This window comes from Bidens hawaiensis, unplaced genomic scaffold (assembly GCF_021521415.1).
Source record: "Bidens hawaiensis isolate Kalapana, Puna unplaced genomic scaffold, B.hawaiensis_p1.1 tig00032824_1, whole genome shotgun sequence".
In the NCBI taxonomy this organism is placed as follows: Eukaryota; Viridiplantae; Streptophyta; class Magnoliopsida; order Asterales; family Asteraceae; genus Bidens; species Bidens hawaiensis.
The window spans coordinates 28,501-45,619 of NW_027495611.1; the positions used below are offsets into that span (position 1 = coordinate 28,501).

Below are 17,119 nucleotides of genomic sequence, written 5' to 3' on the forward strand. Positions count from 1 at the left end.
TAAGATGTGTTTTTGTTTTAATTTTACTAAAAGGGTATAATAGTAAAAGTGTAACTTTCTTTTCCTTTCCTTCCATCTCAGGAACACATAAAATGCTTAATTTCCTTTCTTTTCCTTTCATTTTCATTAAACTCGGGAACACGAAAGAAAATCCTAAATTTTCCTTTCTTTTCCTTTCCTTTCTATTCTAATTTCCTTTCCTTTCTTTTCTCTTGTTAAATGAAACTAGGGAACACAGCGAAATTCTAATTCCTCCTACTTTCCTTTCTTTTCTCTTCAAAAGTAAACTGTGGAACACAGTGCAAGTTTTTTTTTATGTTTCAATAATAGGTTTTTTATCTAGATAGGAGGTAATTCAAGTTTCCTTTTTTCAAATTAATAAAAAATTAATAATAGGTTTCAATTTTTTTACCTAGTGGACCTGTGCAACTACTATTCTATGAGATAATCCCTTTATATAAACTTCAAAATACAAATTTAAGCTATACCAAAATGCATTAAATCCATAACTTTACAATATAAACGGTCAATCTATGAAACAAAATATAAATCTAAACTACAAATACATCTAATCAAGTATACCAAACTTCATAAAAAAGCCCGGTATCAAGTTCGGTAACAAACGTCATGTCTTGCACCATCTTGCCACTCTCGCCCACAGATCCAAATAATTCGGATGCTCGTTGAAATCTGGTCCGTGTAACTTGATCGTTTCACTCTTGTATTTGACCTACATTTTATCAAAACAAAGTGATTGAAGTTGTACTAAAAGTTAATATTAGGGCTGAGCATGAAGAACCCAAACCCGAAATAACCCGATAAACCAACCCTTTTTAACCGAAGTCTGAACCTTAATTTAAACTGAATTATCTTTTTGTTAATCTACACCCATAAAATCAATAGTTAATTTTCATTCAGATTTTCGGTTTAAAACCGAACTGACCCCTTTTCATAGCCGAATACGTTTATACCATGTGCACCCAAACTTATATCGAGCAAAAGAAATCCAAGTCGGTCCTTTTGATTTGCTCGCCCCTAATTAATACGCTAAACCTAATTGTATAAAAAAGAAAAATGATAAAGATAACTTACAAATGCTTGTTTTGATTATCGGGTACAAAACTCAAATCCCACAAGACTATTAATGTTGAGCTCTCCCGCTTAATACATTTTCTTGCTTTCTTTTTCGAGGTGGGTATCTAACAATATATCAAACCACTTAATCTAAAATGAATGCCGTTTTTATTTTTTACATTAATGAAAGTATGCAGGGTGTAGGGTGTATACATTATGTCTGATGTGCTTATGCGTGGTAGTTGTCGTCCTATCCATGGACGTGTCACGATACCTAGGAAAGGTGATAACTATCGTGGTGGCTCATCACTTGCTGGATCACATGAGGATGGTTTTGGTAGTGGCGATGCCAATGGTCTACAAAAGTATACTTGTGGGAGACATGTCATCTATCGTGGTAAAGGACGTAATGGACATATTTCAGGGAAACGGAAACACACTGAGCATCATGCTGAGAGATCCCTTGAGAGTCCTGTCACTCATGGACACACTTTAGGAATGCACACCATCCATCGTGATGAGAGATTGGATGACAGTCCAATTCGTAGTGCTAATGCTTCAGTCTATACTTCAAGGATGCACAATGTCAGTCATGCTAGGAGATTAGATTGCAGTCCTATTAGTAGTGACACTGTTGCTTCAGGGAGACACGCCACCATAGGTCTAGATGCATACGATGACAATGAGGACGAACCTGAACATCCCTCTCAACAAAACGCGTGTGATAGAGACGTGCCTCGGGACATCTCTGGGAAGAAATTTATTGTAAAGATTGGGGATAAGTATGTTTTTAGTTTTAACATTTTCATCTGTGTTAATTATTTATGTTACATATATACTTGGTTATTTCAATATTGTAGGTTTGCAAGTCATGAGATTCATAGCCAAATCATAAAAATACTAATCGAGCACTATGATGAACCTTGGGCCACATTCAGAATGGTCCCAAAGAATGCGATCGCTCGTATGATTGCTCGTTTTGGGGTAATGTATAGTTAATTATTTTATATCTGCTTGGTAGTTTTAGTTTTGCATATTTAACTTTTACTTTTTATTTTATACAGATGCTCTATTGTTGGGATCCAGACAATGAACAACTTATATATAACGGATTCTGTAATGTGATTAAGGGTCGGTTTAGGGACATCATAAGTGATTGGAGATTAAATTCTAAAGAAAAAGCCAAGGCAGCTGGGCATATTATTGGGGACAAAGAACATAAATTCGACATTATTTGCAAATTTCCTCCTGATTATGTGGCTCGGGGCATATGGAAGAAACTGTGTTTGGTAAGGGAGTTCATACATTATTGTTTATTTTTAATTTTTTACCTTATATATGTATCATATATTTTTTTCTCTTTATAGAGTTGGAACACGGAAAAATGGCTAAAGAAGTCCGCGAGTGGGAGAGACAACCACACAAAAGAGGGTAGTGATGGCAATATATCTCGGCATACGGGCGGTTCTATAGGGTTTGATGAACATCGCATCCACTTGGTAAGCTAGTTATATTTGTAAATTTAATTTTAAAAAATTAGGTCAAAAATTATAATTGTTTGTGCTTTAACTTTTGTTACATTACTTCTTATTAGGAAAAACAACATGGTCGAAAGGTTAAGTGGATTGAAGTATTCTTAGATACCCACCTCAGCAAAGAAAGCAAAAAAAAGTATTGGGCGGGAGAGCTCGACATTAATAGCTCTGTGGGATTTGAGTTTTGTACCGAAAAGTCAGAACGTGCATTTGTAAGTTATTTTTAACATTTTTCGTTTTTTTATAATTAGGTATAACATATCAACTAGGGGCGAGCAAATAAAAAAGACCGTTTTGAATTTCATTTTGCTTGATCTGGTAAACATAAAATCTGCCAACACTATAATTTTCGGTACATGTGGTATACACATAATCGGGTTGGTTCAGTTTATAACTGAAAATCTGAATGAAAATTGCATACTTATTTTATGGGTGTAATATATAATCTGGTCGGTTCGGGTTCAGGTCCATCATGTTTAGCCTACTATCAACTTGTACAACAACAAACACCTTGTTTTGTTAAAATGTAGATAGAATACAAGACTGAAATGATCAAGTTGCACGGACCAGATCTCAATGAGCATCCGGATGATTATGATGTGTGGGCGAGAGCGGCAAGAGGTAGCAGGGGTCGGATATTAGGGATAGGATCAGCGGATCCTCATTTCTTGGTAACTGGGACACCGTCTACAACTTCCATATCTGCATCATATATTGGTGCCCTAACGTCTCAAGAGGAGGTATTATTTACTTTAATCAAAGTATTGCACTATGGATACATCATATTTACTAATGTTTTCATAACTGGAATGGACATCGAACCGGACACGCTACTGGTTCACTGGTCGGACCGGTTGGCTCGGATTAAGAACCGGATAACACTATTAATTATTTAGAAATATACATGTAAAATATAATAAAAAAATCATCATGTTTAGGGAAAATAAGAAAACTAAAATACTATAATCAAATTATAAACTTATTAATAGTCCAGTATTACTAAATTACATTTTTTCACATTAAGTTTTTCTTGTTTATATATATTATATTTATTTATCATTAGTTTACATATGACTATATGAGTGTATATCTATAATAATATATAAATAGTTACATTCTCATAATTAATTTGTCAACCGGTTCTTTTTCACAACTCAGACCAGCTAAGGTGCCGATTCCGGTTGAACCGCAGGACTGGCCGGTCCAGTCCGGTTTTAAAAACAATGATATTTACTTCAGTAATCAAAGTATTGCACTATGGATACAACATGATCGGTTTAGTTTGGCATTAAGGTTTCAATGTTTTGATATTAGTTCATCATCATCATCATCATCATCATCATCATCGTACTCAGTATATCCCACCAATAGCAATGCTATGGTAGGGTCTGAGGAGGGTAAGATGTAGACAGCCTTACCTCTATCCCATAGGGATAGAGAGGCTGCTTCCGGTGAGACCCCCGGCTCGATAGTAGTTTTGAATCAAGCCTTGGACATAAGACACATAACACTCAATCATCGGGACACCGGCTGATTGGTGCATGTGCCCTTGTCTTTCGGCTATCAACGCCACCACATGATGCCTGATTAACCTTCCGCCACTTTTAACGTTATTTTCACGTGATTAGTAAAATAACGTCAAAATGAGTGCAATTTTACTTTTGCCGACCCAAGGGTTCACACATATATACATTATATGTGCGCACCGCAAGCAGGGCGTTTGGTTTGATATTAGTTATTAAGAAAAAAATGTTACCAAATGTTTGATCTGGAAAATGACAAACCGGAACATGAACACTCCAATTAACCAAGATAAACCAATGTTTTTGGGTTTGGTTTGATTTATTCACATGTTATCTTTACTAGTTATGATACTAATATTTTAATAATTTTAGGTTCAAAAAGTTAGAGCTGAAATGGAAAAAGAACTAGAAAATAAAAGGAAGTCAAGAAACGAGTTGGAAGAACGAGTACAACAACGAGAGCAACGAATGGAACAAATGGAAAAAGAACTTAAGGAAAAAGAAGAAAGGAGGCAAAAACAATTTGATGAGTTTATGAGAAAGTTTAAGGTCGGTAGTAATTAGTTGTAGTTTGCAATATTTTGGATTTATAACTTACTAGTGCATGTTTGGTAATGTAAACCCGTTTTGAATTTATGTTAATGTGTTTGGTTACATTTATAAAGTTATGTTTTGAAATATTTATATTGTGAATTTTTAGCAGGCTAAAAATTGATTTTTTATAATCTTTTTCAAAAATATATTGTAAATATGTTGGAAAAAAATAGAGTTTTGTTGGAAATGCGTAGGAAAAAAGTAATGAAAAAACTGATTTCGTTGGAGATGCGTAGGTAAATAAAAAACAAAAAAAGAGGATCCGTCGGAATTATGTAAGAAGCCTAAAAATTTTAAAACAAAATTTTGTTGGAAATGCGTAGGAAATTTGTGACGGAATTTTCTTTGCAGGAAACACGTAGGAAAATTGGTAGGAAAAGCGTAACAAAGGTTTTCCGACGAGGTCAATTCCTACTGCATGGTTCCGTCGGAAATACGTAGGTAAACACTCTTTCCTACGCGTTTACGACAGAAAGTGGCGTAGGAAACACCCCAGTTTTCTAGTAGTGGTGGTGGTGGATAGTGGGTGTTGGTAGATGGAGGTGTTACCCTCCGCAGGCCTTTGAATATCTTAGAAGTGGATGAACCAAGTCTGCACCAAGAAGAGTTCGCGTAGGCTTTCTTAATGAAACGTCTTCGAAAAATATAAACAGTCTACAGATGACAATGTCTGCGCGTGGTGTGTGCGGCACAGACAAAAGAGTATGCACAAACATTTTTTAGAGAAACAAGCACCACCATAGTCTTTGAACCGTTTACCTTTGATAATTAATTAACTTGTTCTATACAGATAAACTGGTAATTAAGTAGACCACGCCTAGTTGAGTCAATTCTTCGGATGACTTTATATGAATCATCATAACCAAACTAATATGTCAAGTAATTATTTATCAAAATTATTTAACGAACCATGTCTATGTGGTTATCAATGAGATATGAGTTACAATTATACAGTTCATTACGTTACATGAACCCGAAGTGTAGTCACACTTTTCTCACATTGATTTTACAACTAAAGTAATCGTGTTTTAATAATCAAATCTTTAAAACTGTTTGACATTGTCTGTCCACTTTACAATATTAATTAGTAAAACATGACCGTGACTTGCATTTTCCACTGATTCTCTGTGGGGACGACCTTACTTATTCATACTAGTTATAGGTATTTAAGTTTAATAAATACTTGTTCTTTATTTGAGCACGACATCTAAATCACTAGCGTCGCGTGTTGCGAAATTTAAGGCTAACATTGAATTGAGGGTTATGGAGTGAATTATCATGAAATATTGACTAGATGATGTCTAGATGCATTAGAAGTAGACAACATCGGTAAATAAAATTAAAGATAATGATTATGGTGAGTTATGGCAAATTGGAACGAGCAGGTCAATGACAAACTAATTCGCGTAAAAGACATATGTGTCGCTTGTCGTGGCGGATTAAAGTTAAATACTTCACATGTCGTGAACAAGTTGGAAAATCGGACAATCTAAATATGGTAAGTGTATCGTGTGTCGCGGATTCCCTTCGCTTGTTGCTACGCGTGCAAAAATAACCAGAAGTTTGAAGTTTGATAGTTTTAGTCCTTAGGCCTTGTTTAAATACGATTAAAGCATGAAATAATGAAATGTAATTTGTATAGAAATTGTATATAACATATAGTAGACTTGAATAATGATAACCATAGATAATAACAAAAAAATATCCAAGTTGAATTTCATTAAATAACAAAATGAATTGGGTTTACAAATATTGATAACTGACGGATGTTACAACATTTCCTATTTCATGAAATTTCGTTCCAAAATTTAATTGTAGAAAACCTATTGAAAAAGTTTGTGAATTCTTGGAACAAAGCTGGAATAATAGAGTCATGATTTATATTGTTGAGTTTGGAGAGGGGGGGGGGGGGGTTACAAGTGGTTAGAATAATGGTTTAGATTGATTCAAAAAACATGTTAGATATCAGGTGATAACCGCACTCACATGTATTTGATGTGTGCCAAAGGATTAAGGGTGAAAAGTAGTGGTAAATTGAATTATCGGATAGGTTGGGGATCGAAGAGATCTAACGATGCATAGTTTGGATTCCAAAGATGAAACACTTCAACTAAAACTTAGTTGTTGTTTGGGATAACAAATGGTCAATGCTCAGAAATAACACACAACTTCATGTGACATAGATAACGCTACATCTGAAATTATAATAGAATACTTATATATAAGAAGTATTAGCAACGTATTCATCATGCCCTTATCACATCACATTTGTTTTGTTATCTAAAATCACCATAGGTTTTTATTATGATATTCAAACGTTCTTACTATGATTTTCATGTGCGGACCTTTATAACATTTGCACCGGTATTTACTAGGGTCATCACATGATCCACATAGTTTGTCCCATTGTGTGTGGTTCAAAAGGCACAAAAGTTTCTAGATCATAAATGTTGTTTCACATAAGTATGATTTGTTGGTTTAATGTTGAACAAGCCCTCTCGAGTTGATAAGGAATACGCCAGTTCAAGGTCGTTGAGTAAAGATACACAAATATGATACCGAAGGATAATAACCAATTTTATGAATTTGAATAGTTTTAAGAATCATGTTTTGAAAATTATATATTAATTAATTACTCGTATAATACATGTATCTCAAGCTATAAATGGCAAGAAAAACCTTATAGAAGTTGTAAAATTATAGTTTTTAACTTTTAAGAGATTTAAACCTCCTTCCACTATGATTTTTCCCTTCATCTTAAGTAGTTAGTTATATAAATTCGATGTAAAATTTTATAATAAGTTACATAAAATCCCTTGTAAAATTTATTATTATTATACAAAATCCCATGTAACAAATTTGTACCCAAGTGGGACAAGGAAGGGGTTGTTTTTGTCTAGTGTAATCCAAGACTCTCCATTCGTGGGCCCACATAGATCTTGTGTTATCTAGTTGTGCCTATATTACCTCCACCATCGCCACACTTTTACGACCCATCTCCTTCTTTTGTTTTGTTTGTCCACTATATATATATATTTGCATGCAGTCGGTGGTTTGTAGTCTGACGTGTGTTAATTGATCAAATGAAGGACGGCAGTAGCAGTGGCCATGGGCGAAAACAAGGGGCCGCGGCACCGTGCGCCGCTTGTAAGCTTTTGCGGCGTAGATGCTCCCAAGATTGTGTGTTTGCTCCCTACTTCCCAGCCGATGAGCCTCATAAGTTTGCTAGTGTTCATAAGGTGTTTGGTGCTAGCAATGTCAACAAGATGCTTCAGGTTAGCCTTACATAAGAAAAGATTAAGTTGCCCTTAGACAAGATTCCAATATAAGACTTAGAAAAGTCCTCACTCATAAAATATATATATAAAAATGTTTATTGTATTTGAATTAATTTCAAAAAGATTACGCGAGTTTAACCTAATTAGGGTAGTGTATGGTAAGCACTTGATTCTCTCTAACAGACATTATATGTTCGAACTTGTTTTCACCATTTTTTAAAGACAATTATGTGATCCCATTAATTAACATGGTATTGACGCGTCCCATGAGTTTTCACTAACACATCTTACGTTAAATAAAAGCTAGAAACGATCACGAGTTTAATTCCTTTTAAAAAGTCAAAATATAACCAACTCATTTAGTTTGTAGTGGGACAAGAGAAAAAACTGCCCCAACGTCGACTTTGACATTTTGTTGTTAAGCTACTGACTATTTATTTGTACAACTTTCTATGCACATGTTACGATAGACTCTTGGTTCGAACAGGCACTTAAGTCGTAAACGTAGGTGCACCCAACCGGTGCAGGGGTCTTGATCATTGTCCGTGAACACACCTGAAACGACACCTGGTTCTCAATATATATCTTATTATATAATTGTTATATTTCTTTTGTATTTTAGCCTTTAACTTATTAGTAAATTATATCACTATCTTTTGGATTTCAATTCTGGCACCGAATCCTTCATGTCTATTCTCCAAATAGTATCTTCCGACACTAGCTATAGATAGTGTCTTGAGTTTTGTTTTTTTTACAAAATATTATAAATAAGTAGTTAATTACCTTTATTGTGATTTCTTTTATTTGAAGTAGTGTTAAGGAATATTACTTACATTCAAAACTAAATGGCATTATTCAAGTATCATAATATCAATTAATTAAATTCATCCTAAAATATCTTGTTGCACAAATAACATGGCATACATATTCAGTTTTTTTCTTAACCGATATTCGACAAGTTTTTTAAAATGAAATCAGTTAGTATTAGTTAGGGTAGGGACCGTCTCTTAATTTGTGTTTGTCGTCCTTGCGTAGAGCCGGGTGGGCGGTTAAAATTTTGAGTCAAAAAATGGTTATGAAGTACTTTACACACTTTTCAAAATTTAGGTATGTACATATGGCTTTTGTCATTTCAAGTAACATTAGACAATTTGTCCCTTCTTTCTATATTTTAACATCATGTTCTTTAGACTTTTTCTTTTTCAATTCTTATCTTTTTTTTTTTCCCACAATAATCTAATTAAACGACTAAAACACTTTACCAAACAAACAATCCATCACCACTAATATTTTAAGCTTTCGGTTTTTGTTTTTATAGTGGAAAGAAAAATTAAATAATATGTGTTTTATAAACTAAACGATATTAAACAAGATACTTTTAGGTACTAATATATACAGGATTACTGTAAAACACTATCACACATGTATATAAATATTACTTACATAAAATAAGCGACAAAATTTGACATACAATAAACAAGTATGAATATATATTAAAACTTAAAAGCTGGATAGCTAAGGTTTCGTCAACTAGACGTGATTTTTAAGTTAGAAAAGAAAATGAACTTCAAATAAACTACCTTTTTCTTTTCTTTCTTTTTTTTTTTCACGAAACTAGTTATTTTTGCAAAATTCAGCTGTTATTTTCCTCTTAGAAAAAAAGATAGTGTAATTATGCAAATTAAATACGTTTCTAGTAGTTCTAACCAAGAGAATAGCACAAAAGTCGTTTTAGTTTCTTTGGTCAAATGATTCTTAGGTACTATGTGTGAAAAAATATTTAAAAGTATGTGCACGGAAGAGAATCAACCTTTTTTATTTTAATAAAAACAATTCCTTTATTTATATATTTATTTCAGGCAATTCCTTCTTGTCTCCTTTTCTTTTATGTTAAATATGTTAAATATATGTTAAAAACTAAAATCTATAACTATACTATATAATCATGTAATTAAGACACATGAGTTAAGTGATTTACAAATTAGAAACCACAAAGTACAACTATGAAAAAGGGTAAAAAAAGTCATTATAACATCAAAACTCAACGTTCTTTTTAATCTGTTTTAAAATAGTTACACTTTTCCCCTTTAATTATAATCATTTTTTGTAAATTTAATGTATACTTATAATTATTACCCTTTACCTTTACTCATATTTTACTTATATTTTCAATTTTAACCCAACTTCCCCCCACGATGTTTAAACGGTAATAACTTTTTTGTACGTTAATATTTTTTTTAAAAAAAAATTGTACCATAAAAACGAGCATATTTTTCTCTTTAATTTAAACTTGATATTGTTATAATTTTTTTAAGTTAAAAAAATAAATTTTTTGCATAGGGGTGTTTGCGGTATGGTTTTGATGTTTTCAAGTTAAACCGTGAACTTAACTATTAGTAACGTTTTTTTTTTGTCGAAAACCGAAACCGAACCATTAAAAACTAAAAACGAATGTCCAAAAGCTAAAGAAAAAAAAATCAACCGTGAAATCAAACAAATGGTTGGTTTCAATGGTTTTATGGTTTCAAACCAAACAATGAATACACATAAACTTGATACGTGATTAAAAAATCTATGTTTCCCGCTACATCGCGCGGCACTTGTCTAGTATATATATATATATATATATATATATATATGAACTTACTAAAGTCCTTACAAATGTTGTATAGTGATAAAAAGTCTGGGTTTCTCAATAAAAATCCAGGTTCAATCTTAACATACAATCTTTTTTCTTTTTCTTTTTTTTTGTGTGTGTGTGTGTGTTGGGGGGGGGGGGCATGGGTGGGTAAATAAAAGAAGACCGAGATATTTGTTATCTCTAGTTTGATCCTGAAGGCGTTCTGGTTTTACTACCAGTGGGCCTTTGGGCTGGTGGGTTTTCTCAAGAACTGAAAATAACTTTGAGACGCTTAAGGGCTCTATACGACAGGGTTGGGCCAGCTAGCAGTGGTCTTTTATCATTGAATCACCCCGTACAGAGTACTTAGACAGTTCTTAGTTTGTTGATTTTAAAAAAAATTATGAAATTAATAAAATCTAATAATGGCCGTCATCGACAGGGTTAGGCCAGCTAGCAGTGGTCTTTTATCATTGAATCACCCCGTACAGAGTACTTAGACAATTCTTAGTTTGTTGATTGTTAAAAAAAATTATGAAATTAATAAAATCTAATAATGGCCGTCATCGATAGGTAATCATGACAATAGACAAAGTTGTCTTCTTTGATTTTGAATAAGGCTGAGGGGTGTGGGGGGCGCGAGAGGGGGCGCGAGTGGGGGCTCCAGCCAATAATATTGTGACGTGTGGCAGAGAGAGAAACTTGATAAGATGGGTGTTGGTTGTGGTGCTCGCGCCCCTGGCCCTAGTGTGGAGGGGCGCGAGAGGGGGCGCAAGCGGTTTATTTTTTTATTTTTTTATAAATGTATTAAAAAAACGTATTATTAAAAAAACAAGAAATTATTTAAAAAAACACACATTTTTTTGAAAATTCATAATAAAAAAAAACATACTAAAAATTAAACAAACAATAATATTTAATAATAAAACTAATCTAATACAAGATCATCTGGTCGCCTCGCCCACAAATGTTCAACCAACTCATGTCGAAGCTCCCCGTGTATCTCATGGCTCTTGATATTTGCTATGTTATGAAGTTTTTGTTGATCACTGATTGTGGACGGTTGTGGCGGAATGTCACCTTGGTAGTTTTGGCATATAGCTTTGCCCTCGTCTTCTAACGTCATGTTGTGTAGGATAAGACACGAGTAGACGACGTCCATTATCCTCTCCCGAGTCCAATAACGTATCGGGTTCGCCAGAACATAATATTGTTTTTTTATAGCTCCAAAAGCTCTTTCAATATCTTTTCTAGCAGACTCTTGCTTCTTCGTAAAATACTTCCGTTTGTCGGCGATTGGATCTGTAAAAGCTTGAACTAACACAGCCCATTCGTTGTAAATACCATCGACCAGATAGTACCCGTACTTGAAGAGTTCTCCATTTGCAACAAAAGATTGAGGTGGTTCAACCCCGTCGATAAGGTCGTTGATCAAATGTGACTGATCGATAACATTAAGGTCGTTATTTGACCCAGCAACACCAAAAAAAGCATGCCAAAACCAAAGATCCTGTGACACCGCCGCCTCAAGTATGAGGGTCGGCCCTTCATGATCACCACGGTGGAACTGACCTCGCCAGGCCGTTGGACACATAGCCCATCCAACATGCGTACAATCGATGCTACCTAGCATCCCAGGAAAACCATGTTTTTCTGCGTGCACCTCATATATGCGTTGGATGTCATACGTTGTAGGTTTACGCAGATATCTCCGAGCGTAAGTCGATATGACTCCTACGTACAATATATATTACAAAATGTAATAAATATTTAATAAAAAGTAAAATTAATGTTTTTTACCTTGGCAGAAAAAATGAAGGGATTCACGTGCAACCCTTTTCGACATCTGTAAATACTCATCCAAAGCGTCCGACGAGATGCCGTACGCTAATTGACGGATAGCAGCCGTGCATTTTTGAAGAGGGGTAAAACCGGGAAGACCCCCAGCATCCTCCCTTTGTTGAAAAAAGGGATACCGTGCCTCTAAATCACTCGCTATACGCGTGAACAATTGCCTGCTCATTCGAAAACGAGTTCGAAAATCCGACTCCGCGTATACCGGTTGAGGGCTAAAATAGTGCCTCATCAAAGTATCGTTAGCACCCGATCGATCACGATCACGAGGTGGTGCTCTAACCCTCGGGAGTCGGGGTTGATGGGCTTGATTTTGCAATAGATTGACCACGGTTGCGGTCAAAACTCCCCCTACATGAAGAAGCAAATCATCCTCTTCGGAGGAGTCGGAATCAGACGAGTACGACGACATTATTTTTAAAAAAAAAATTGGGACGATGGGTTGTTTTTGGATTTTTTTTTTGAAGTTGTGGTAATTGATTTATATGAAATGGGTTATATATAGGAAAAAAATTTTGGGTTTTATAAAGGAGTTTGGGATATTATATATGAGTTTGGAGATTGAAGTTGTGTTTGATATGGTTAAAATGGGTTGATTTAGGGGTATTATATAGGATTTTGTGAAGGTTTTTTTAAAAAAAAACCCGAGCTCAACGGCTCTTTTGGGTGGGCCCACCAGCTTTTCCTCTCTCTTCTCCCGCGATCACCCTTGCGCCCGCCTTGAAATCCGCGCTCGCGCCCCTCTCGCTCCCCTCTCGCGCCTCGGTGGTGTGGTGCTCGCGCCCCGGGGCGCGAGCGGATGGCCTCACGCGCCCTTTCTCGCGCTCCACACCCCTCAGCCTAACATAAACATTAGGTCAAGATTTCGGGTCCCAAAGGGGTTGATATTTCTTGAACCCGCTCGGATCCCTATGTGTGGCCCGTTTCTAGTTTACATGTAAACCATGAGCTTTTCTTAAGAAAAATAATAATAAAACTTATATTTATAGGAAAATAAACGGCTTCCCATTTATCTAATAATTATTTCAATATGTTTATGTGGGATAGGTGGTTTAGTTTTTAAATTATGGTAAGAGGTTCAATCTCTACTAATGGTGGTTTGTAAATAATATTGAATGTTAAAAAAATAAATTTCAATGTGTTTATTTGATAATAAATGTAGGAATTACCCGAGCATCATAGAGGGGATGCAGTGAGTTCAATGGTGTATGAAGCAAATGCTAGGATAAGGGATCCGGTGTATGGTTGTGTGGGTGCCATATCATCTCTACAACAACAAATAGACGCACTTCAAGCACAACTAGCTGTTTCACAGGCCGAAGTGATTCATATGCGAATGCGCCAGTTCTCATCCAACCAATCACCTGAAAACATCTTACCATCATCACGGCACCACCCGTCACAAACACCAACCAGGTCCCTTTTTAGCATGGACATGGTTGATCAAACTAATATGGGCATGGGAGAGTCCTTATGGTCTTCATGCAACTAGCAACCATCTTTTTGCTCAAACTTGAGGCTTTCTTTGTTTGTCGGTTTTTTGGTTATGGCTTCCATATATTTTATTTCTTGCTATATTATACTATATATACAATATATATCTATATAATTTATGCCACTCTCCACTATATTGTGAGAAGAAGATGATGTTGACTATATATGATTAACCATATTGTAAATTTTTAATTATGGGACACTCCATTCTATATATGTGTTACAATTTGATTAAGTTGGAGGATATTTGATTATGCTTGTAAGTTTGGAGTTGAAATATTATATGATTTAAAGATTGGAGTTGGTGTGGATATAGGAATATAATGATGGTTTATGGTGGGGTTTTCATGGATTGGATTGTGACCATGCATGAAAAGATGATATGGAAAAACATAAGGTCCATTATGATGGTTCTAGAAGAACATCATCATGGTCATAAAATTATAAGAAAAGAAGTTAGAATGGATGAAACATGCCATGCTCATGGCCAATCATCATCATGTCCACAAAACACATGGAGAAAACAACATGATGCATGCATATTGTTGCTATCTTTATGGTTCTTTTGAAACATGGCGGCCTATCCCGATTGGGTATGGTACTAAGGACGGTTTTATGCATAATTGTTTTCCAAATATACTAGTGCACTTTACTTCGGTTTCTCTTGTTCGTTTTGTTGTAATGAAGTGAAATTATTGACACAAGGTCCATCTATCATAACCTACTAGCAATGATCGATTCCAAAACCGGACAAATTATTAAACAAATTGCAAGGACAACTCAACCTTTTGAGGGTCCAAAGCTAAACGAAAAGTGAAGGTCTATTCTAAGTTTCATGTGTATCATCAAAAGTTATAAGTTCTTTTAACAGCATATCAAGTTTAGTTTGTATGTTACACGAACATAGGACATCATAAGTTTATAAAGCTACATATAAAGTTTGGTTCGTGATATACATTTATGCAAAACTAAGTGTTGAACTTCGTCACGTGACGATAAAAAGCTAAAATATGATGTAGAATATGTTGGGTTTATACAAAAGAATGAGATTTACTTCCCAAACAGGGACTTGGTTATTAAAATCATCTGCTGTTTAAGGAAATACCGTACCTGAAAATACACATTGTAAAAACATTGCTGAGTCAAGAATTTGACTTGAAATGATTTAAGGAAGATTAAAGGAGATTAGAATCTTCTCAACACTTCTTAGAAACGGCTAAGTATGGAAACCGAGCACACTTGGACATCCGAGCAGGGTTTTACTTGATCTAGCAAGGTATTTTGCCTATCGCGCAGAGTTATCTTCCTGAAGTCTTCTTAAGTGATGATTCGAGCAGGGTTCACTTTGTCTAGCAAAGGTGTTCTTCAAGTCGAGCACAATTTGCTTACTTGTAAATGTAAGGCCCCGTTACCGGTAACCCTACTTTCGTGTTGGATTTACTCATAAACACAGTTCTAAATATCAGAGTTAATTAAAAACTTTACGCGGAATATAAAACTTTCATAAAACATTACATATCAATTCATAATCATGTCTTTAAACATTCCTCTTGTCTTTCAAAATCAAAACGTAACTTATAAAACATATCGGATCTTCAGATGCCAGGCTTTAGTCTTCTGCCATGTGTCCTCCACTCAAGCCAGCTGTCTCATCCTACTCACCTGCGTGCATACTAAAAGTCAGCTACGCTGAGTGAGTTCTAGTTAATCATACACTACCATACAATACCTTGTTACATACATACGTACTTAACCTCATAACTTTCTTTCATTCACACATAAGTACTCATACCTTCATTCTTACTTACATACTTTCTTTCTTACTTACATACTTTCTTTACATTCATAATCATACGTTTTAAAGAGCCTTTCGCCCTATAACCTCACAGATATTATAAGGGTCTGGTCCCTAACATCACAGATATTATAAGGGTCTGGTCCCTAACATCACAGATATTATAAGGGTCTGGTCCCTATCATCACAGATATTATGAGGGTCTGGTCCCTAACATCACAGATATTATTAGGGTCTGGTCTCTAACATCACAGATATTATTAGGGTCTGGTCCCATGTTTTCGAATATTAGTAGGGTTCGATTCCCTCTTCGTTACCATACAACCATACATCATACCTCGAGTATTATTAGGGCTCGGTACCCCTTTCGTAACCATACAACCATACAACCGTCATTTCCTTCTTTTATTAACTTTCTTACGTTCATACACATAAACATACATATCATACTTGCCATATTTATAACGTTACAACCTGACAGTACGTGCAATATCCGAAGATCGTTCACGAACCATCAAGCAATCATTCATACATATCACATATATCACCTATGGCATACACTTATCACTTTGGATAAATGTATTAACAACACATCAAGTATGCACACAGCCCCGAAAACATAACAAGGAATGGGGCTAGAAACTCACCTGGATCCTGTTACGCTCGCCGTTGATCGTAATTCCTTTCTTTAACTGGGCTCGGCTAACTGTATAATATTTACACATATCAATTAACTACTGCTACTCGTTTGTATTTCTATCTATATATGACCCACAACGAACGGGGGTCCGGGGGCAGCGCCCCTGGCAGCGGGGTTCTAGGGGCGGCAGCCCCTAGCGGGGTCCAAGGGGCAGAGCCCCTGGCTGGGGTTAAGCTGCCAGGTCAGCTTGGAAAAATTTTATTTTCGATAACTGCCTTAACACATTTTCCATTAGGTTTTTAATTTATTTTATAGACGAACTTCGCTTCAGGCGAAGTTAAACCTTAGGCGAACTTGGAAACAGCTTGGTTCTGGCTTGATTCGATCGAATAGGAACACGTTCGATCGAATAGGAACACGTTCGATCGAATACAACACGTTCGATCGAATAGGAACACGTTCGATCAAACAGGAACACGTTCGATCGAATAGGAACACGTTCGATCGAATACAACACTCATTCGATCGAATACAAAACTCATTCGATCGAATGAGTTGGAGACCATTCGGTTGCTTCCCTATTCGGTCGACTGGACTTGTTCGATCTACGCATTCGATCGAATGGACTGATTCGATCGACTGGTTCGATCGAATGAGTCTGATTCGACTCCTTCAAGCTGGGCGACGGAGAAACCCACGGGTTTTCCAGATT

General features: G+C 35.5%; 2 protein-coding genes across 3 annotated transcripts; both read left to right on the forward strand.

Annotated features, from left to right (window-relative positions):
* Window positions 1–2,273: 2,273 nt before the first annotated feature.
* LOC143584149 (uncharacterized) lies at window positions 2,274–4,760 on the forward strand. Of its 2 annotated transcripts, none has more exons than XM_077066256.1 (3): window positions 2,274–2,825; window positions 3,144–3,349; window positions 4,505–4,760. In XM_077066256.1, the coding sequence occupies exons 2-3, from the start codon at window positions 3,158–3,160 to the stop codon at window positions 4,694–4,696; spliced, it is 384 nt and encodes a 127-aa protein (XP_076922371.1). In that variant the 5' UTR covers window positions 2,274–2,825; window positions 3,144–3,157; the 3' UTR covers window positions 4,697–4,760. The 2 variants fall into 2 exon arrangements, with proteins under 2 accessions (XP_076922371.1, XP_076922372.1); XM_077066257.1 differs by having other exon boundaries at window positions 2,274–2,821; window positions 3,152–3,349.
* A 2,826-nt stretch (window positions 4,761–7,586) lies between these two features.
* Window positions 7,587–15,045, forward strand: LOC143584148 (LOB domain-containing protein 4-like). The gene is made up of 2 exons (XM_077066255.1): window positions 7,587–8,001; window positions 13,641–15,045. Exons 1-2 carry the CDS (start codon window positions 7,810–7,812, stop codon window positions 13,968–13,970), a joined length of 522 nt encoding a protein of 173 aa, XP_076922370.1. The 5' UTR covers window positions 7,587–7,809; the 3' UTR covers window positions 13,971–15,045.
* The last annotated feature ends 2,074 nt before the right edge of the window (window positions 15,046–17,119 follow it).